This window comes from Schistocerca gregaria, chromosome 2 (genome assembly GCF_023897955.1).
Source record: "Schistocerca gregaria isolate iqSchGreg1 chromosome 2, iqSchGreg1.2, whole genome shotgun sequence".
Lineage (NCBI taxonomy): Eukaryota > Metazoa > Arthropoda > Insecta > Orthoptera > Acrididae > Schistocerca > Schistocerca gregaria.
In genome coordinates this window covers 785160366-785182743 of record NC_064921.1, presented here as the reverse complement: position 1 = coordinate 785182743, position 22378 = coordinate 785160366, and the positions used below count along the sequence as shown (strand labels likewise).

The following is a 22378-nucleotide window of genomic DNA, read 5'->3' as shown; positions in this document are numbered from 1 at the left end:
AATGTGGAACTAACAGCTGTCAGGCAGTGGTTAAAAAGTTATAAGTGTTCGGGTTGTTGGATTTCTCGTTTAGTGTTATATGGTTGAGATTCACAGGAAAAGTAAGTGGAAGGGGATTGTGCAAAACTATTCTGACGATCATATGCTTGTCGATTTCTACACCTGTGTCATCGGGTGGTAATTTGGAGGACTCTCCTAGAGAAGTAACGGATGAACTACACAAAGGGAGCAGCTACTCGGGTAGCAGAGTATTTGTAGTGCAGAAGAAGGCTTTTTTTTTTTTTTTTAGGCCAGGCGGTAGTCTGAGTAACTGCAACGAGAACTCACCAGTCGATACGCAGAAGGGGAATTCCGATTGCGTTCAGAGTAAAAATAGATCGACTGTCAAAATTTTATCATTAAACTGTTAAAGTATTTGTATCAAAGTTTCCGAATTTACTGCCCTCGAGGAAAGCTCTCATGTTCCAATTGTTCTCGGGACCGACAACTGGCTGAAACCCGTAGCATTAAGTTCTGAGATACTTAGCGGGTCACGAAACGCATGTCGGAAAGGCAGGTTAGACGCCACAGTAGGGGAAGTGTTCATTGCAGTTTACAAAAATATTGTCTCTTTGAGGTTGAAGCCGAGTGTGACAGTGAAGTTATCTGGTCATATATAAAAGGTCTAGGTGAAACCAAGTTAATTGCTGGGTGTTTTCACAGGGCGGCCTGTTCCGCTGTGGCAGTTCAAGACTCATTCAAAGGAAAACTACATCCAACAGCGCATAAGTAGATCATACAGCACTTGCGAGAGGCCACTTTAACCTCCCGAGTTTAGACTGCGACGTCTGGGGACTCATTGCAGACAGATAGTCTTCCCAAGTACTTTTCAACACATTTTCTGAGAACCTGAGTAGCTAGTTTGTCAGCCCACACAGAGTGGACATATCTTACACCTCGTAGCTACAAACAGGCCAGACAGCGTCAATATAGAGACTGGGACTAGTGAGCATGACGTTATTGTAACAACTGTGGCTACGAAAGCTAATAAAGCAGTCAAGAAGGTTAGAAGAGTGTTTATGCCAGAAAAAAACAGATAAGCAGTTATTAGTATCTCCCTTAGACACTGAACTGGCAGCACTTAGTTTCAGTAAGATGGGCATATAGAAATTATGTGCATAGTAGGTGGATTGAGGACGGAAAAGGCCAATCATGCTTTAACAACGGAATTTTGAAAATGCTGAGGAGAAGGCACTCTCAGTTCAAAAGAGAACTCGCTCATGACGACAGGCAAATGTTAGTAGAGATTCGTGCGTCTATGAAAAGATCTGCGCGTGAAGCACACATCAACTACCACCGTCATACCTTAGTATATGATCTGCCCGAGAACTTGAGAAAATTCTGCTCCTATGCAAAACCGCTAAGCGGTTCTAAGGCTTCCATTGAGTCACTCGTTGACCAGTGTGGTGAGGCAGCTGAATACAGAAAAACAAAAGCAAAAGGTTTAAATTTCTCGTTTAAGAAATCGTTGAAGCAGGAGAATCGTTCAAACATAACGTCGTTCGACCAACGAACAGATGCCCGTACGAACGACACAGTAATGACCGTGCTTGTCGTAGAGAAACAGCTGAGAGATCTGAAAACAAGTCAGTGGCAAGGTCCGCACGGAATCCCAGTTCAGTTTTACAAAGAATGCTCTAAGGCACTGGAGCCTTACTTAGCACGCATTTATAACGAATCTGCCGCCCAGCGGAAAGTTCCAAGCGAATGGCTCGTAAGAAAGATAAAAGAAGGGACCTTAAAAATTACGGGCCAATATTAGCGACATCGGTATGCTGCGGAATACTTGAACATGTTCTCATTCCGAAAATAGTAAACTTTCTTGAGACCGTGAGGCTTATGTCAACAAATCGGTACGCTTTTATAAAGCATCGCTAGTGCGAAACTCAGAATACCCTTTTCTCACATTATGTGCCGTGACCTGTGGATGAAGAACAACAGGCCAGTTCCATATTTCTATATTTCCGGAAATCATTTGACACGATGCACACTGTAGACTGTTAACGAAGGTACGAACACATGGAACAGTTTCCGAGATACGTGAGAGGCACGAAGACTTCTTAAGTATTAGAAACCAGTATGTTGTACTCGACGGCCAGTATTCATCAGAGACCAGTCTAAAGTCACTAGTGCCCCATGAAAATGTGGTACGGCCGCTATTATTTTCTATATACAAAAATAACCTAGGGGACACAGTGGACAGCAATTTGCGGTTGTTTGCTGATGATGCTGTGGTTTACGAGAAGGTGTCGAAGTTGAATGACTGTAGCAGAATACAAGATGACAGACAAAATATCTAGCTGGTGAAATGAATGGCAGCTAGGCCTAAATGTAGACAAATGTAAGTTAAGGCGGATGGGTAGGAACAACGAACCTATAATCTTCTGATGCAGCTTTAGTAGCATCCAGCTTACTACAGTCACGTAGTTTAAATATCTGCGCGTAACGTTGCAAAGCGTTATGAAATTAAACGAGCATGTGAGGACTATGTTGGGAAAGGCGAATGGTCGACTCCACTAAATTGGGAGAATTTCGGGAAAGTGTAGTTCATCTGTGAAGAAGACCGCATATAGGACGCTAGTGCGACCTATTCTTGTGCACTGCTCTAGTATTTGGGAACAGCACCAGATCGGATTGAAGGAAAACATCGAGGCAATTCAGAGACGGGCTGTTATATTTGTTGCCGGTATGTTCTAACAACATGTAAGTGAGGCTTCTGGAGCTCAAGTGGGAAACACTGGAGGGAAAGTGACGTCCTGTTCGAGGAACACCACTGAGAAAATTTAGAGAACTGGCATTTCAAACTGTCTGTATAACAGTTCTGCTGCCACCGACATACATTAAGTGTAAGTACCACGAAGATAAAATACGAGAAATTAGATCTCATACGGAGACATACAGACAGTCGTTTTTCCCACGCTCTAGAGGAAATGACTTGTAGTGTCTACGGTGCCCTACGCTACGCACCGTACAGTGGTTTGCTGAGTGTGTATGTAGACGTAGATGTATTATCCTACTATTTTACCTATTAATGCTACTACTGAATCGTTTTTCATATATACTTGATTTTTCAAAAGGGTTTTCTTTTCGAATTTGTTTTTTTTTGTACATGGTATTACTTATTCCGATAATTTTTGCCCTTTTCCCTAGAATTTGCCTTGTGGTTGTATTGTCTGAGATGCTCTGTAAATGTGGAGTGGTTTGTCCCTTACTTCCAAACATTCATACACACTTTTTTCTTGACCATCGAACGTTCTATCTCTTTGTCCCACGTATCTGCCATCATATAAGTTACACTGTAATTAATGTACACCTGAATTTCGCTTTATGTCTACGTTTTTGATTAGTTTTGTGATGCATTATTGCACAGAATTGGCTGTTGTGTATGTGAGGTCTATGCCTTGTCTCTTTAAATTATTGGTGATTTCATGTATGGATTTGTGTTTCTGTATCTACATCTACACAGATACCCCGCTAGCCATATTGTCAGTGTTCCTAGCCTGTGCTTTCGTTTATATTTTCCTGATTATTCTATGTGCTTGTGGTATTGGATGAGTGTATATGTGTTGAGTTACGTTGTGTTGTTTTTTGTAGTTTTGTGTTTACTGTTACTAATTTCAGTTTAATTGTACCCATTCTTAACTGTCTGCATTATGTCGAGTGCATTTTGGTAGTTCTCGTTGCTAAATCTATGGACCATGCGTCGAAGTGCTGTTTTTGTTGAGTTGGGTCGTTAAAGGTTTGATGTATGATTGTATCAGTTGTTGTAGATTATGACTATTTTCAAATATGTGCTTCTTTTTTTGACTGTTATATCTAAAAAGTTAATTTAGTATTAAATCCTTTTTCTATTGTGAATTTTATCTTTTAAGTGCTTTGGTGATATCAACGTGACGTTTATCAGTTTTTTTATGCTTCATCTAATAACAAGTAGAAGCCATTCATACTTTTGAACCCATAAAATACGGTTGCATTCCTTTGCAATTATTTTTGTAAAACTTAGCTGCTCAACATGGTTTAAGAAAGTATTTGCTGACGTTCCTGAAACTGGGGAACCCAACGGTAACCACCTTCCAAATTAGAGGAAACTCATATTTCGGACGGAATAAAGAAAACTACATATAGAAACATATAAAGGTAAAAAACGTATCTGGAACATAAACAAATAAAGACTGCAGTAAGAAAAAGTCGTTTATATACCGGTGCACACAACGGCCATATCAACAATCTTCACATTATAAAGAGTATTTTTACGAGGAACCATACCTTTCCCCTGAGTCTTCACCCATCAAAATTAAGACGAAATAGATTTTTAAAAAAAACTCGCCTTTCAAACCAGTCAGATTATTTATTCTACTTACCACAGATAATTCCAGCAAAACAGTCCTGATCAACTCTGAAGCTCGGATAACAGACGGATTCCTTTCCTTCAGGCAACAGGTACTGAACGAAACCAGGGGGTAAACAAGCCCAAAGCGCATCTCCCCTGCAGAAAAAGAAAAAGATCGACATGTAGTCAGATTTGTTTAAAGCTTCTGTTTCGAACAAACTGCGTCATTTTTTCAACATTTCATTGCTACGCATTTCCTAAGAAACTACTTGTTCACGATAAAAACAAGAGGATTTCGAGCAGAAAGAAGACGTACAAAATTGAGGGAGAATCACTTCACAGCAGCTGCTAGTTTTACACCCAGAATAACCCAGGAACGCTGCAGAATTGAACCAGGGCAAAACGTAACAGGCCAACCCGATAAGTGAAGGACGAGATCTAATCCATTGATGTTCCCTAAACATCCATTCTGTAAATTTCACCGTTTCCCTGGGATGTACAGTGGCTGAATCATCGGGTAAGTGTCAGTTCAGACAGATCCAACCCTTAATTTTCATTCTCTGTCAGTGAATTTTATGAAAAGAAGCACTGCGACGTCCTTTAGACTCCACTTGGCTGCCTGAACCACTTCTTAAGCAACAGAATGAGAAAATCACATCAACCGCAACACTCCGATGCCTAGATGAACGCCCAGACTAAACGAAAATCGAGAATGATTACGAGCGTATGGTCCAGAAAATGAACATATTGGCCTAGCTAAAAGAAGATGCCTGAGGCGAATGAACAAGATTTTTGATACTTCATACAAATGTCAGTGTTTGCGTCTAATTTAATGTTAGATGTAAATATACAATTCGGGAAAACGGAGTAGCTAGAAAGTCTAATTTACAATGGACCGTACATGTATGAGTTAGCAACTGCATCGTACAAATATATGATTCTTCGAAACGTGGCAGCTAAGGAAAATACCTTTTCATAGGGCAGTTGCAGAATTCAAAACACAGTTGACGTAAAGTGTGTGGTGATGAATATAACATTATATTATTCCAACAGAAGAGGGATGAATTCGCAGATAGTGACTTGGTATAATTAAGGCTAAGCTGTTTGCTCTATCATTTCAAAACACGGAGCTCCGTCATTAGTACCGCCAATGAAGCAATACCGTCGGAAGCTCGTAAACGTTAATGTTGTTGTCGTGCAATTCAGTCCTCAGATTTGTTGATACAGTGCTCGGTGCTAGTCTATCCTGTGAAAGCCCCTTCTTGTCTGTATAAATGCTATATTCTGCAACAATGCTCTATTCTGCGTCCATTTGAACCCGCTACTATGATCGAGCCTGAGGTTTCTATAATTTTTACTCTCTCTTCCCAAAACACACGCTTTCCTTCGTTACCACTTGGTTTCTTAGGACGTGTGCTATCCCACTTTTTAATCGAGTTGTGTGACGAATATCTATACTCTCCTATTCGATTCGGTATCTCTTCATTGGTTATACTATCAACGTACATGATCTTCAACATTCTTCTGATACACTAAATTTCAAGAGTTTCCATTTTCAACTTGCGTGAAATGTTCATCGACCACGCTTCACTTCATTGTAATTATACATCTAGGAAAACTACATTTAGAAGACACTGAAATTTATGATCGATGTTCCTTACTTCTGCAGTCGTCAGTTACACACATCAAAAAAGGTTTGCATCAGCCTGGTTCCTAGAACTCCTGAAGATAGACGTTGACTGTGGATACTGTATAAATTTTATGTGGGGCCGACGTACGCCGGTGGTGGTAATGTAAGGCACCGTAACGGTTGTACGATACGTGAATGCCATCCTCCGAGCGATAGTGCAACCATATCGGCGGCATATTGGCGAGGCATTCGTCTTCATGGACGACAATTCGCGCCCCCATAGTGCACATCTTGTGAATGACTACCTTCAGGATAACGGCATCGCACGACTACAGTGGCCAGTATGTTCTCCAGACATGAATCGTATCGAACATGCGTAGGATAGATTTATGGCCGACATGACCGGCCAACCACTCTGTGGGATCTACGCCGAATCGCCGCTAAGGAGTGGGACAATCTGGACCAACAGTGCCTTGATGAACTAGTGAACAGTATGACACGACAAATACAGGCATGCATCAATGCAAGAGGTCGTGCTACTGGGTATCAGAGGTAGTGGTGTGTACAGCAATCTGGACCACCACCTCTGAAGGTCTCGCTGTGTGTTGGTACAACATGCAATGTGTAGTTTTCATGAGCAGTAAAAAGAGCGGAAGTGATGTTTATGTTGATCTCTATTCCAATTTTCTGTACAGGCTCCGGAACTCTGGGAACCGAGGTGATGCAAAACTCTTTTTGATATGTGTATTTTGCTGCCGAGATAGCAATAAGTTGAATGTCTCCTTTCCTAATGCACGTGCGTAACATAACTGATTTTCTTCGAGAACATTCAATCAAACTTGCTTTACATTTGTTCATATTAATTCCAGAACCCCTTTCCTCTTTTCAGCAATAAATATTTTCCCTTAAACCTTCCAACTGCTTTGCCGCCTCCCAAAAGTAAGAACGCAACCAGCAAATCGTAAAGATTTTTCTTTCTTCTCTCTGAACATGCATTATTCTTTTGCCGTCTAATCATACGCAGACAAATACAACACTGTCTTTTTTTAACACTAAGTATACTACAGTGTATTTTATTTTCTTCTGATTAAAAGATGACCCAAATCTAAAAATTAAAGTCTTTGTTTGAGACAGCAGTACTTTAATTTATCCGTACTTGAGTAATTTTCCCCCTTTTCTGCGTCAGACTACCAGAGAAATAGTCTTCTGCAAGTACTGACGCAGTTTCTGCTTGGAGTGATTATACTTCTAGAACTGATACTACAGATAGAATGCGTTTACTAACTTCCAGGGCCCTTCTCCATGGCTTTGGCAGACACACCCTGGCGTGCATTCAGACGTTGATCGATCATTCCATGTGCCATCTTCGTATGCCTTCCCATCGAGGTGACATTTTGTCTTGTCCAGCGACAGTAGCGAGCCTGTAATGAAAGAACATTTAAGGATAAAGCAGCTGTTGATGGTATGATCGATTCCGCTTGTGTCTTTATTGGTGAATTAGTATGTATTACAATACTAGGATATCAGATTTTTTTGGAGGGAACAGTCCACTGAACTGCCGGGTTTCGATGTCCATGGAGCACAGTACAGGCCTATTCATAAAAAACCTCCGTGGTTTCAGAAGACGACTTGAAAGGCATATGCACAGAGTAAATTAATTCACGTGTTGCAAGAAAATATTATATTGAACGAGAGATGGTCAGATGTAGTATCGATCGTGTAGTAGCGTCGCTGCTCAACAGCGATCATTGTTTGAAGGTGATATGATAGAGCAGCTTTAGTTCGAGAGATATATGGAGGGCTCTCAAGCGTAAAGTCGTGTTGCATCTGATGTGTGCTGGATATATACTTACTCGCTACGGGCAGTAATGAGTTTTTTTAATCTGCAAGATAGTATGATGTTTACTAACTGTAAAAGGAATCTCAACAGAAGTTGGAAATAATTAAGATAATGATAGTTGTTTTGTTACTAATGTACTGCGCATATTCATAGCTGATGACTGAGACAGTGTACAGCAGTCATATCGAATGATTTTGTAAAGCTAATTGTTAATGTATAATAGGTTTATTGTGTTAATTTTGGCCATTATTAATTTTCAAAAAGTCAAAATACAAGTTTTAAAGTTAGTGTCATATTGTCATTCACCCCAAGTTAGTACCAATTCCCATCCATGTCATTTTTCACTAACTATTTTTCTCAAGAAGTTATCGTCTCAGTCATATTCGATTTTATTAAAATGTATGCTAAGCAACAGCACTGCACAGTATCTATTTGTTAACTATTCAATTTAAGAATAGAGAGCAGTCCGAAGAGCGTTACCATTGAGCAGATAACGGTAATAATTTTTATTATTGCAGGGATATCATTCATTAAACACAGGGGCCATTATTTTCAAGTTGATCAAGTTTTTTCTTATACCAGGGTCAATTTCATATCATTAGTGTTGCACCAGATTCAGTTTTTGTGTTACGTAGTTTCATGCAGTTTTGGTTTGGCTATCAGTTATTGACAGTTCAAATTCTCGCAGGTAAGTTAAATTTACATTCGCGCAGTCAGAAAAGTTCAACATAGAGCAAACCGCATAGTGATGAGCTAAAATACATATGCACTTACCGTTCCCATTCTAGCAGTCGTGATTCAGACTACTGTTGAGTTAGGTTATTTTAACCCTATTTCAGACGCTCATATTTCACTCGGCGACACCTTTGTATAGATCGAAATTCTTTTTGGGATCTTTTGAAATAATATTGCCAGGCCTATGGTATGCTCTTTGTTACGTAGTTAACATCTGAGGTCATCACTCCCCTTGACGTAGAACTACTTAAACCTAACTAACCTAAGGACATCACACACATCCATGCCCGAGGCAGGATGCGAACCTGCGACCGTAGCAGCAGCGCGGTTCCGGACTGAAGCGCCTAGAACCGCTCGGCCATAGCGGCCGGCACGCAGTTATTGATCTGTTTCAGTTTTTCCTAATAGATCAACGGCAAAAATGCTCTTTATTTCTTGTCTGTTTGTTTTTCTTTGATTGTATTTGTGTATAATGCGCGTAAAAGGATTAATAAATAGTACTAGGCGTAGCTCAGTCATGGACAATGCCGAAAATACTCATCTGCTAAGTAACTGTATTGTAATGAATACCAATTCTGATAACTGACGACAGTGAATCACACGACAGTCAATAAAAGTGCATCTTCAATGCCAAACAGTCAAACTGCCTTGCAATTTCTTCACCTACCGGTATCACATTTAATCAGACGGCATATCAGCTGCTTCCACAAATGCGGAAGCAGCTGATATACGTACTTCCTATGTACAAAATTTGCGCTCTAATCGTTTACCTTCAGAATCAAATCAAAATGATAATACCCAAACCACAACAGACATGTCTAATGCTGACACTGTTGAAAAAATTACGCATAATACTTTAAACACTGATGCTCAATTATCGAATAATGCCATTATGATGATGTTTCAACAAATCATGGATGGCAATAAAAGGTGACAGCAGAAAAAAGACGAACATTTACTCAAATAAGTGACACGACGGTTTAATAAAGTCTCACATAAAGAAGAGAAACTGACACCCAATAGAGAAAAACAAATTAACAAATGTTTTGAACAGGAAGAAACGCGACTTAATGAACGCCTCAATCAGCCCTTAGAGGAATGTAATTAATTTCAAGATCAAGTAACACTTGCAATCCAAGCGCAAAATGAGACCATTCACCAACGAAAGATCGAACAGATACGCGAAATTCTCGTTCACGAGCAATATGGAATCAGCAAAAACGTAGTAGGTCAAGTATAAAAATATGTAGACAGTTCCAACAGTAAAGTATTCGCCGTCCTTAAAACCGTATAAGATATGTATACGCAGCCTCAAAGCGATTTTAAAGAGCATAAAGCACAAGCAAAAACTCGTTTGAGTCAACACGAAAAACACCGAGAAGACATACAAACTGTCAACAGTAGACATGAACAATTAGAGTATGATACTGATCCTACCGCAATCAAATCTGGCATATTCAAAATTAACAAGTGTACAAAGAAACTGCATAAATGTACAAAGAAACTGCAGAAACAGATGGACTGAAATGACACCAACAATACTGCCCAAATTTCATCATTTACAGAAAAAACTTGATGACCTTTCGAACAGAGCAGAAATTTTAGAAAGTAATACCGATTCTAAATCTGAAGAAAGAGTGCCTTTTCCTTTCATTTAGTCTGAACCATTTCAGTCTCTGAACCGTGCCATTTATGGGCTGAACTCACTTAGCAATGCACTGAATCGTAAAGTCAACTCTTTGCACCATTAAACTGCGGCGTGAAAAGATCAGACATCAGAGAGTCAAGTACAAAGTAACCTTTCATATAATCAGACATAACAATTTGACACTACACCGCTAGAGCACAATCTTGGCAGATTAAGACGTGTGAGAGAATCAGACGCTCAACAACGCCCGTAAAACACATTTTTTAATAGTAACGTACCGACACAAAATTTGCGGCAAGATGATTTCAATTACAAGCATTTCTTGTCAGTAGATAAGTTTCAATTACTCCGCAATAACAAAACAGATCTGCATCCCTTAGACGGGGTCCAACAATTTTCATTCTCTTTGCCACCTAATTGACCTATTACCCATAAACAGGAATTCATTTGCAGTCTTTTCGAGGGTGAGCCCGTCGTCAGAAAGCGCCATGTTGCAAGACAATGCTTCTCAGAAGAATTTGAAAATGGCTTTTCGTTGGCTTATTGGTTGGAAACTACACAATGAGGAACTGAGGTAAGTTAACGAGTTTACCGTCCTTTGGAAATTCTATCTTCCCAACCATTACCCAATTTTTGAGCATATGGTTGAACAAAATCAGCACCTTACCGAGCCATATAGTCAATCAGCAGTAATACTTCTATGCATCTCTAAATTACGGCTTTCATTACGAGTCTCCCTGTTAACGGTTCAGCAAAAGAACGCATTCTTGCATTTCGTCATCTTTTACAACTTTTGGAAGTACAGTGTTCTTTGTCATTAAGAATTTCTCCCAAAACAGCAAGAGTAATAACTCTTTTGGATATCAAAACTCATCGGGAAATTTTCATGACACGTAATAAGAGGTTTGGGAATGGCAACAACTTTCAGAATAATTTTATCAGACGTCAAACTTTTAATGATCAGTATTCACAAAACCAACAACCGTACCAACAGTTTGGTAGCAACATCCAGAATTTTCAGCTATAATTTCACCATCAAAACCTGCAAGTTGGAAATCTGAACTACAATATTCTCAGCAAGATGAACCCACCTTCAATGATTCGCCGCAAACTTCCCTGAACACGCAACAGCTTAGCAATAATGCAACACCATAAGAGCCATAATTTCATGTATAGAAACCAGAATTTGCGTTTCATCCGAAATGTTCCGTATCAGACTAATTAAAGCAACAAACGAAGAGGTCAGAATCAGAATTATCAGCGTAATTATGTCTATAACACTTTTTTCAAAAAGAACAACAATTTCAACAACAACCTCCACTTATTCTGAATATTTACACCCACTTCAAAACTCTAATAACCATATCAGCACGACTGTCAAACTATTGAGAAACCACAACGTGCTTCGACAAGTAATCAAATTCTGAATACTACATGACTAGAGGAAGAACCCCGTTGCTTTAGCCTGCAACGACGATCAGCAATTAGAACCTTGCGTAACAGTAACTGAAAATGTAATCACTCTCAACGATATTAGAGAAATGCTTTTAAAAGAAGAGAATCAGACTAAGAAGATAGGTACACATCTGATCACTGCAATTCAAATAGGTTACTCAAATTTACTGATGTGATAAATTAAAATTCGCTTGTTATTGCGGTAAGTGATGCTGCATTTAATAAGTGTAACCACAATTATTCCTGCCCAACTTTTACAGTGATCAAAACAAAAGTATGTGGCGCAGTTTTTATTAAACGCATCGACGTAAAGCTTCAAACACATTTATCTTTGTCTGTACACAATCACACATTTTATCCTAATTTTTTGATTGTTCCCTTACTCAACACCGACTTAATGTTAGGTATGGACTTTCTGATCGATCATAAAGCTATTTTGGGTATCAAAAACTCGTACCTTACGTTAAATGGAATTTCACTAAATTTTATCATCTGAGGAACAAAAAAAGTCAATAGAATTGAAATTACTTCTGTTACCAAAAATACAAAGTTGCATAAATCTTTTTACACTGAGGCTTATGTACCAGACGATATGTAATACAACGTTGAACAAACAATTACCAACAAGGTAAATGAAAGCCAAGCAACAACTGATGACAGTTACATAACATTTTACCACAGCATTTATGAGTGTTTCATAACATTCCAAGCACTATTCCAAGTTACTTCTATGAATTTCATGTCAAACCTCACGATTCTTTCAAATCTAAACATTATTCCACACCATTTATTTATGGAGAACAGCTCAAACAGGAACTTCGAGCCATGCTCGACCAAGGGATTACAGATCTAGCTGTTAGACCATACATAAGTTCACTAAACATTGTTATTAAAAAGGATGGATCATTACGCCTTGTTCTCTATTCACACCAGATCAACGACATTATAGTAACAGAAACTGATCGACCACAGACTTCAGACGGACATTTACAGAAATTTCATGGTAGATCTGTTTATTCAATGCCAAATCTAATATCGGATTTTTGTCAGATTGAACTTCATCCCAACTGTAGAAAATACATGGCATTTCTCTGTTTTGGCAATTGCTGTCAGTTTTGTTAACTTCCATTTGATTTAACAATATCTTTTGCTGCATTCAGACTAGTTATGAACACAGCATTTGCCAGCCGCATTCTGTCTGCTGCAGACATAGCTAGTAATGTTCAAAAATATTCAAGATAACATGACTTAAAAATATAGTCCTCTGATCAATAAATATGGATCAACGTCTATGGATCCTCTATTTGCAGACCATCCAGACAGTAGCTTTACCTCATCCATGACTTTGTCCTTGACTTTTTCACCCTTTACTTTCAATTTTATACTCATGATATATAGCTACACTATGCTTTGTGTAAAAAGGTCTATGATTAGCCATAACTATGGAAATGAGCGTTATAAATGGACACTTGATGTCACATACTAGTGTACATAAGCATTACATTTGTTAGCAAATTTGTAAGTAATTAGTAATGTTTTCCTATAACTCTGTGTTATATAACTCAGATTGTTTTAATTTGCATGTACTATTAACGACTTAGATACTGTAACTGACAGCAGAGCCACGCTGGAACTACTAATAGACTAGTTAATTACCGTTCACTGACACAAGTATAGACCAGTAGTTAGAAACATAACCACAGTGCCATGTTATCACATCATCGCCACGTTGAAGCTGAGTAGCGGTATTACATTTTAATAAAAGATTGTGAATTGTCACTCAGTGCGTTGCCAACACTATTTTTGTTGCAGTCTATTTGTTCTTTGACAAGACGGTTGCTGCCACCTTAATATAGCAGCTGCTTCCTGTGGTACTTACTGCTCCTCTTATGTTGAGTGCAAAACTTATTTGGTAAGTACAGTACAGGGAAAACTTGAGCGTGTTCAGGATGGAGGTACAGTACATCAAACTGACTACCCTGTTGCATCATAATGCGAAAGCAACTAACCCCAGCACGAGAAGGTTGTTTGCCCGTGCTGCAGTCGCTATGGGCAGAGTTCATTTACGCACAGTTCCGCATTGAGTATTATGTGCGCTTGGCACATAGTATTCAAGTCAAAGGTTAGACAAATAGGAGCTCCAAAACATTCAAGGGCAATTTGCTGAAGGGGCAGGTTTGTGTGTGTGAGGGTCTGACAGAGGACCTAGGAAAATATCAACGACTGAGCTACTCAGAAATACGCAACATATAGTCTCATCTGTGGCTGTGCCTCTTTAGTACTTGCCAGATCCTACAGAGGCTATCCTGTATACCTGGATGTGCTAGTACTCCTGCGAGGAAGTTTGGAAAGCGGGAGACAGGTACTGCCGTTAATGTAACTCCTTGGACAGCTCTGTAGGTTAGATCATCGCCTGTGAAGGACTGAGTTGTATGTCCGAGTCATTTTCCCATCCACAGTTTTCATCTGCCTTGAAATTCGTCAACAACTCCCACTCCACTGCGAACTGAAATATTCATTCCGAAAAAGATACTGAGGCTGTCACTAAGCTACTTTTGTCCAGTGTCCATTCTTTCAGGACTGCTGGTCGTGTGAGATAGGCAGGAGAGGTTCTCTGTAAGTTAGAAAGCAGAAGTGAGATACTGCCCGAAGTGAAACTTCGAGAATGGGCCCTCATTCATTAGTGAACAGCTTAGACAGTAAGAGAAAATTCTGTCCCTCCCCCCCCCCCCCACCCCCACCCCCCTCCCCGTTCACAGTAGGCGAGGTTTTTATTTCGAGTCCCAGTTCGGCACACAATTTTCATTTACAGTTCTTCCTTCTGTCAGTGCTTAGCAAATCTTAGATGATTCATGAAAGACACACAGCCAAAAGCCGTTATACCATTTTTATTAATTCTATTTTGTATTGTAAATTATCCATAAACTCATAAATTTTATCGGCATTACTCGTCAGAGCCACACTCACTGCAACAGAAAACACAACAACACTGAAGTCTGGTAATACAAGTATCCTGATGATCCTGGATGCCCACAGGGCACCTTTTGGGTGCGATTAATAGATACTGTACTGTATTGGAGACCTTTCGAAAATGGAAGGAAGTTTCCCATTTAGTAAAAATTATCATCTGCTTTTCTCTCTCTTTTTTTTCGTGGTCGATAGAGGTACGTCGGTCTCAAAGAGGAGTTGGGAGAACGATTCCAACTTCCGGCGTCTAACATCCCTACGATCAGTCGGTTTGTAGACCGAAAATATTTTTCAAAAGCCTATTTTGTGTGCTGGGACTAGTTGCGTTTTTATTCTTGTATTTTTTTCGTTAGCCTCACACGTACTTCCAACTGCATATCTTCGTATTAAGTCTCTGAAATTACATTCAACCGTCGTGCTCAGCAGCCGCTCTTTCACTGTTTCCACAGCCCTCTTCCACTTCCTGTAAAAGTCCCATTTCTCACACAACCACGGAACAGACCAGGCAGTGCTGTTACAAGAAAAAATCGTTGTATCTTCTCGATATTTGTTCTGTTGGTAAGCTTTCTGTTTATGTCGTCATACAACAGCTCAAACGTATTTGACTCGTACTTGTTTTGTAAATAAAACAGCTTTTCCTTGCTGCAACTTTATTTTTCTCAGATACGTTTCGCCTTTTTCTTACACAACAGGCATCAGCAGCGATATCTATAAAGTAAAGTTTTCTTATTTTTAGATTATCAAACAGCTCAAGTCGCCATTTTTTATGTAACTAAGTAATTACTCACGTTTGCTGTGTTTCCTCTCATCTGGTCTGGAGGTCGCACTACCATATTATTACCGACACAATCAAACTTGTTATTTGACTTATTTCTGAGATCCTCATTACAGGACCTCAAAAGTCCTAAATGGTTACAATTGCTGACTTGGGTGACTACTTTATTGTAAATCGTAATCTTTGAAGGGTTCCGACATTTTCTTTTCAATACCAGTACTCACGTGATTTTAAAGAAATATCTAGATCGCAGATTAAAACTGGGTTAAAGAGATGATGAGTGGCTAGCTGTAGCAAGTAAAATTATGATTTAAGTTCTGCTCTGCAATTAAAAAATGTTTTATATTGCCTAAATTTTCTTTTATAGCTGCGTCGATTATATATTAAAGAGAAATTAGAAAGTTTCTATGATATGGAGCACACATTAGCGTCACCCTATGGTTTGTGACTGCATGCGGGGATCTGCCCTTGTCGTTGCTCGTCACCCTCTCTCCTTAGGGTGCACACAGACTGCAGTATAGGTTTCTAAGTACGTTACGAGTTCCGCTAAGTAAGTGGGAGGGGAATGACTCAGTGTGTAATTAAAGAAACTAAGAAACTGGACTGGCCTCGCTGTTTTAAGGTACTGGATAACTGTACTTACGGTTAATTTAGTTTTTCTAAATCGCTATAGGGAAAGCTAGGACGAATTCTACTACGATGCTATGACCAATTTTCACTCCTAACATTGTTACACATAGTCAGTGCTCAGACTTTGTTGATGTCTACCTAGACGAACTGTTAAGCTACAGACTCCCCTGGATTGTGTTTTTACTTTCGTCAAACAGCATTTATTGGTAGGTTCCCCGCTAATTATGCCATACTCACTGCAATCGAAGAGTGTAGGGCAGCATTCGCTGGAGCCGTCACTGCGTACACAGCCCAGATCCTCATAGTAGTGTATGGTGCGGTAGTTGGGGCAGTCCTGCACTCTGCATGTTGACGTATGTGAACCTGAAAAAGAAATGTAAGAACCCTTTCTTAGGCTCTTCACCTGGTTGCCCGCATCAGTACAAGATACATATTTCTTTGACGCTTCCCGCGTATCCGGTGGACATGCAGAAAACATACGCTTCTCTGATTGTCTTCCCGCATCACGTTCAATAAACTTCACTGTAGTTCCTCAAGGCAAATGCTCGACATCACTATGGTGAACAATAGCAGTCTCCTGTAAACTTAGAGCAGTTGCCTTGAATTAATATATAACCGATAATACATAAACGAACAGCTGTATTTTCATCTCTGATTTATTCCGGAGGCGACCGGATTCGACTTTCCATTATGACTTCATGTGGCCCTCCATAGTAAGTAGCTGAGCTTACAATGGTAGATGAAATGTCACGCAAAAGCGAACCAGTATCCACACACACGCTTGTGTAGATACTGGTTCGCTTTTGGATATTACGTCTGGCAGTATAAACTCAGCTATTATATTCCTATAGAGGGCCCGATGATGCCATAAGAGAATGCCGAAAGAAGTGAAATTCGAAGAAATATGGTGAAGACATTGTGCTGAGGCAAACCCCAGAAATGCTTTTCCAAAATGTCCGTTTCACAAGAATGTATTTGAAACATTAAGGCAAACTCGCAGTTGAAGTGCTCCCACAAGCACTGTGTTCCTTCATGTCCACTGTAACTTCGTTTTTACACCAAGAATGATTAATACAAACATTATGTTTCAGAACCTTTATTCTATATCACGTCATAATTATTATATTACTTTGACAAAACTCAAAAATAGTGACATGCTTACAACACTGACGTACATCTTACTTATCAATTACATGCTTCTTGCACAACATCTCATAAGACATGTTAGGTACGGATGAGTTTGTGCGTCAGTAGGAACGATTTTAATTTGCTTTCAAGCCTTTATCAGCCCTATGTTTTCCTTCTGTAAGTAGGTGGGTCCGTTATTGACAAATTCCATACCCAAGTCTACATCAACATTTACATCTTTACTCTGCAAACCACACTGGAATGAATGGCAGAGGGTACCACTTGTAACAATTCCTTTCCATCCCAATCTCATATGGTACTGAGGAAGAAGGACTACTTAAAGCAAGCCCCCGTGCGATTTATGTAATCTTGTCTTCGCCAGCGCCATGGCAGCGATACATAGGGTATGTGCAGTTTATGCTACTACTGATTGTTGCCTACGCCCGGGATGGTTTACGGTAATATACAACGTGTCAACTGAAACAAGAGAACTGTAGATTTTATTAGTAAGTACAACATTTCACTTGTAGGTAGATAAAACGAAATTCATGAAACTGGATCTGCTTATTCACATCTTATCTTATCAGATGCTTGGTGTTCATATGTTTGTCACAGCTTGCTATTGAAGATAATGCACGAGACCTCCACCTGACAGAGCAATAGCCCTTTTTGTCAGCTCTCAAACGATGCTGTGGTGCCGTTGTCCTACGTTCCTTATCAGCCTTTTGCTGGAGGCCCTTGCACGCTCTCTCTCAGACCCCATCTAGCTTTGGAACGCTCCTCGCCCTTCTTTTACTTCGGCAATTTTTTTTTCACTGAACTGAGCTATGTCCCAACTTCGATATTGCCAACACACTTGCCATTCACGAAAACGACCTATGGCTTCCTTCAGCAGCACAGGTCACGGAATGTGGTTGAGGGGATGCATCCCCACGTCGACAGGAGTGCTGTTTGGCGATCGGTGTGCGCTCCTTAACTTGACACTGACGTCCAATCTGCATGGAAAGCAAATATGCCCGTCACGCCCTCACGGGATCCACCTCGCAGACACCTAGTTGTGCGTTGCCTGTGGTGTTCTAGACAAGGACAAGCATCGCCAGGTGTGCGGATTGGCGTGAGGTGTCTGGCTCTTGGTGCGACAGATGCTGGCCCTAATTACCCATACGATTTCTGATCAGATACCTACTGAACTGCACCTCTTTCCGGACTCGGGATACTTCCCACAAACGAAGAGAAACACCGTGAAGTGTCTTTTCAGAAAAGACACACACACTGATCGTTATCTGCAGAAAGATTCTAACGACCACTCAAGACATAAAAGAGTGGTAGTTAAAAAATTAATAGACAGGGCGCACATAATATGTGAACCAGCTCACTTAGATGGTGAGATTGAACACCTTACAGCGACCATAAAGAAGAATTGGTATTCCAACAGAGAGATAGATGGTGTACTACGCCCTAGACTGGCAGCCAGGATGGACGAGGACCGACACCAACCCAAGTGTTCTTACCATTCATCAGTAAGGTCACTGATCGCATTGGAAAAAATTTAAGCAAGTACGATGTGGTAGCTGTTTCCAGACCCACCACGAAAATAAAAGGATGTTCAAGATCCGTAAAAGATAAACGACATCCTCTAGCTGCACCAGGTCTCTATAAAATTCCGTGCAGTTGTGGAAAGGTCTAGATAGGGACAATTAAAAGAAGTATCAACACTCGTCTGAGTGAACATAAAAGGAACTGCCCCCTCGGACATACTGATAAATCGGTTGTAGCGGAACATGTGTTTCAGGAAGGTGATCATGAAATAAAGTTTAATGAGACGACCGTCATAGCAAAGACGTCGCGTTAGTATGCGCGAATGTACAGAGAGGCAATTGAGATTGCCAAATACTGCAATAACGTTAACCAATAACGTTAACAGAAAAGATGAAGGCAATAAGCTGGATAAGATATGGATGGCAACATTGCAGCAACAGCGTGACAATCGATTAATTTCAATTGAGGAAGTTGGCAATAGCAGGGATCATAACACAGCCGACGTCACGTGATTGACAGCGGCGCCCTCTGGATGGCTTATATATACGACGCTCACTCGCGCTCTCGTTGCAGTTCGCCCATTGTCCTTGGAGGATGCCTTCCGCAGTCGAAGGCGAAACGTCAGGGGAGATTTTTATGTACTGACCACGGCATCTCAGCCCGGAAGTGTTAAGTGATGACAACACCTGCCGTGAAGGCCTTCATTCTATGATCACCGTGAAGTGGATTTGTGGACACACAGTGCACAACTTGTTTGCTCACGACGAGAAATATGTCCAAATTCTTGGCATTTCCTTGATGAACGCCATTGCGTAGTAGTCCACAATTTTTCTCAAGTTTCCTTTGTAGTGTTCCTTAACGCCAGTGTTGGGGTGTTCCTGCAATGAGGAGTTGATCCACGTCTTTTCCACTCATAGAACCGGTTATTCTCTCGCCATTGGAAAGTTCTTCTCCAGAAAACTGTGCTACGATACTCTCACCGAGTCCGGCGACTTGCCGCACGCTCCTCCCCGGGACGTCGGTTTTCTGCTATTCTCAGAGGACTTAATAATATTTTTGATTTTGGAAAGGAAAATGAGTAAATGAATCATTGATGTTCTTTGTACCTTGACTCCCTATTCCTTACGTTCCCCTTGGTTCTGTGGCTAGGGAACGGAACATGGTGGCCAGATATCGGCTTACGAACCGTGCGCACTTTGCCCCACCTACGTTTTTGGGCGCCAAGAAGATTCCTTTGAATCTAAAAAAAAAATGATTGAAGGGTAGCGTCTTATCAACCAAAGGCCATATAAAAGACTGCAGGGGAATGGACAGAGGTTCGGGGCACTCTTTTGACCTTGGGGTGGAAAACTGCCCCTAAAGACGGAAGAATCAGCAATGATCAACGACATGGAGTGCAGAAGGCTTTGGAAACGACTACCTGAATGACAAATAGTGTTTACCCGCAGCACAAGTGGTCTGTAACTGAAAAAGTGGCATGATGTCTCTCCACTGGGGAAAGATTCCACACTAGTCCCTCTTTCCGATCTCTGAGAGGGGACTGACAGGGAAGGGGTGACCATTAAGAAAATATTGGTGGTCGAGTAACGTTCTACAAGTCTGGGGGCGCAATAACAGATTTTTTTTTACATGTGGCAGGGAAGCTAGGAAATCTGAGAAGAGAAATGCCGAGACTCATTTTAGATACAGTAGGGATCTGTGAAGTGAAATGCAAAAAAGGCAAGGGTTCCTGGTCAGAAGAGTATAGAGTATATAAACAACAGCAGAAAATGCTGTAACGGGAGTAGGATTCGTCATGAAGAGGAACCCAGGGCAGAGTGTGAGTTACTGTGAACAGTTGGGTGGTAGGGGTGTTCTCATCAGAATCCACAAAAAATCAATGCCAACAACGATAGTTCAGGTATACAAGCCGATGCCGCAAGCTGAGGATGAAAAGATAGAGAAAGGACGTGAGGATACTGAAAAGGCAGTACAGTACGTAAAGAGACATGAGAATCTAATTTTCATGGGGGATTTGTAGGCGGTTGTAGGGGACGAAATAGAAGAAAAGGTTACTGGAGAATATGGACTTCGTACTAGAAATGAGAAAGGTGGATAAATAATTGAGTTCTGTAATAAATTTCACCTAGTAATCGAGAATAATCTGTTCAAAAATTGGATAAGAGATGGAGGCATACTTGGAAAAGCCGGGAGATACAGGAAGATTTGAGTTAGATTACATCATCGTCAGGCGGAAATTTCCAAATAAGATACTGGACTGTAAGGCGTAACCCAGTAGCTCTTACTGACTGAGATCACAATTTAGTGGTGATGACGAGTAATCTCAAGTTTAAGAGACTAGTCAGGAAGATTCAAAACGCAAAGAAGTGGGATACGTAAGTACTAAAGAATGAAGCTATACCTGAAGTTATCTGGGACTATAGAAACTGTGACGAGGAATGGCTCAGTAGCCAGTTCAGTTAAAGAGAAATGAACATTTTTAAAAACGGCAATTACAGAAGCTGGAAAGAAAAAATCAAGACACGTTCATAGGATTTGTCGACCTGGAAAAAGCGTTCAGCAATGTCAAATGGTGCAAGTTGTTTCGACATTATAAGGAAAATAGGGGTAATCTATAGGGAAAGACGGGTAATATGCAATACGTACAAGTACCAAGAGGGAATAAGAGTGGAAACCGAGAACAAAGTGCTCGGCTTGAAAAGGTTGTACGACAGGGATGTAGTCTTTCGCCGAAGAAGCAATGATGGAAATAAAAGAAAGGTTCAGGAGCGGAATTAAAATTCAAGGTGAAAGAATAACCGTGATAGTATTAGCTGATGACATTGCTATCCTCAGTGAAGTGAAGAAGAATTACGGATCTCCTGAATGGAATGAATGATCTAATATGTACAGAATGTCGACTGAGATTGAATGCCGGCCGCGGTGGTCTAGCGGCTCTAGGCGCTCAGTCTGGAATCGCGTGACTGCTACGGTCGCAGGTTCGAATCCTGCCTCGGGGATGGATGTGTGTGATGTCCTTAGGTTCGTTAGGTTTAAGTAGTTCTAAGTTCTAGGGGACTGACGACCACAGATGTTAAGTTCCATAGTGCTCAGAGATATTTGATTTTTTGAGATCAAATTTAAGAAAGACAAAACTAATGAGAATTAGTAGAGATGAGACCAGCGAGAAACTTAACATCAGGATCACGAACTAGATGAAGTTAAGGAATTCTGCAACCTAGGCAGCAAAATAACATATGAAGTATGGAGAAAAGAGGATACGAAAAGCAGACTAGCACTGGCAAAAAGGGCTTTCCTGGCCAAGAGATGTCTGCTGGTATCAAATACAGACTTAATCTGAGGATGAAATTTCTGAGAATGTATGGTAGTGCAACATGGACTGTGGGAAAAAAGGAACAGAAGAGAATCTAAACATTTGGGATGTGGTTCTACAGAGACTGTGTTAAAACAGGAACAGAAGAGAATCGAAACATTTGGGATGTGGTTCTACAGAAGAATGTTGAATATTACGTGGGCTGATAAGGTGATAAATAAAGAGTTTCTCGACAGAATCGGCAAGAAAAGGAATGAATGGGAAACACTGACAAAAAGGAGGGCCTGGATGATAGGACATCTATTAAGGCATCAGGGAATAACTCTCATGGTACTAGGGGGAGCTGTAG

General features: G+C 40.5%; 1 protein-coding gene across 1 annotated transcript in view; it reads right to left on the bottom strand.

The window, feature by feature from the left end:
- LOC126335979 (uncharacterized) overlaps nucleotides 1–22378 on the bottom strand; it is a 57281-nt gene that overhangs the window by 25992 nt on the left and 8911 nt on the right. Inside the window, exons 2-4 of the mRNA XM_049999456.1 lie at nucleotides 16287–16412; nucleotides 7285–7420; nucleotides 4401–4525 (exon numbers count right to left, since the gene is read on the bottom strand). Coding sequence (XP_049855413.1) covers nucleotides 4401–4525; nucleotides 7285–7420; nucleotides 16287–16412 — 387 coding nt within the window. The remainder of the gene's footprint in view (nucleotides 1–4400; nucleotides 4526–7284; nucleotides 7421–16286; nucleotides 16413–22378) is intronic.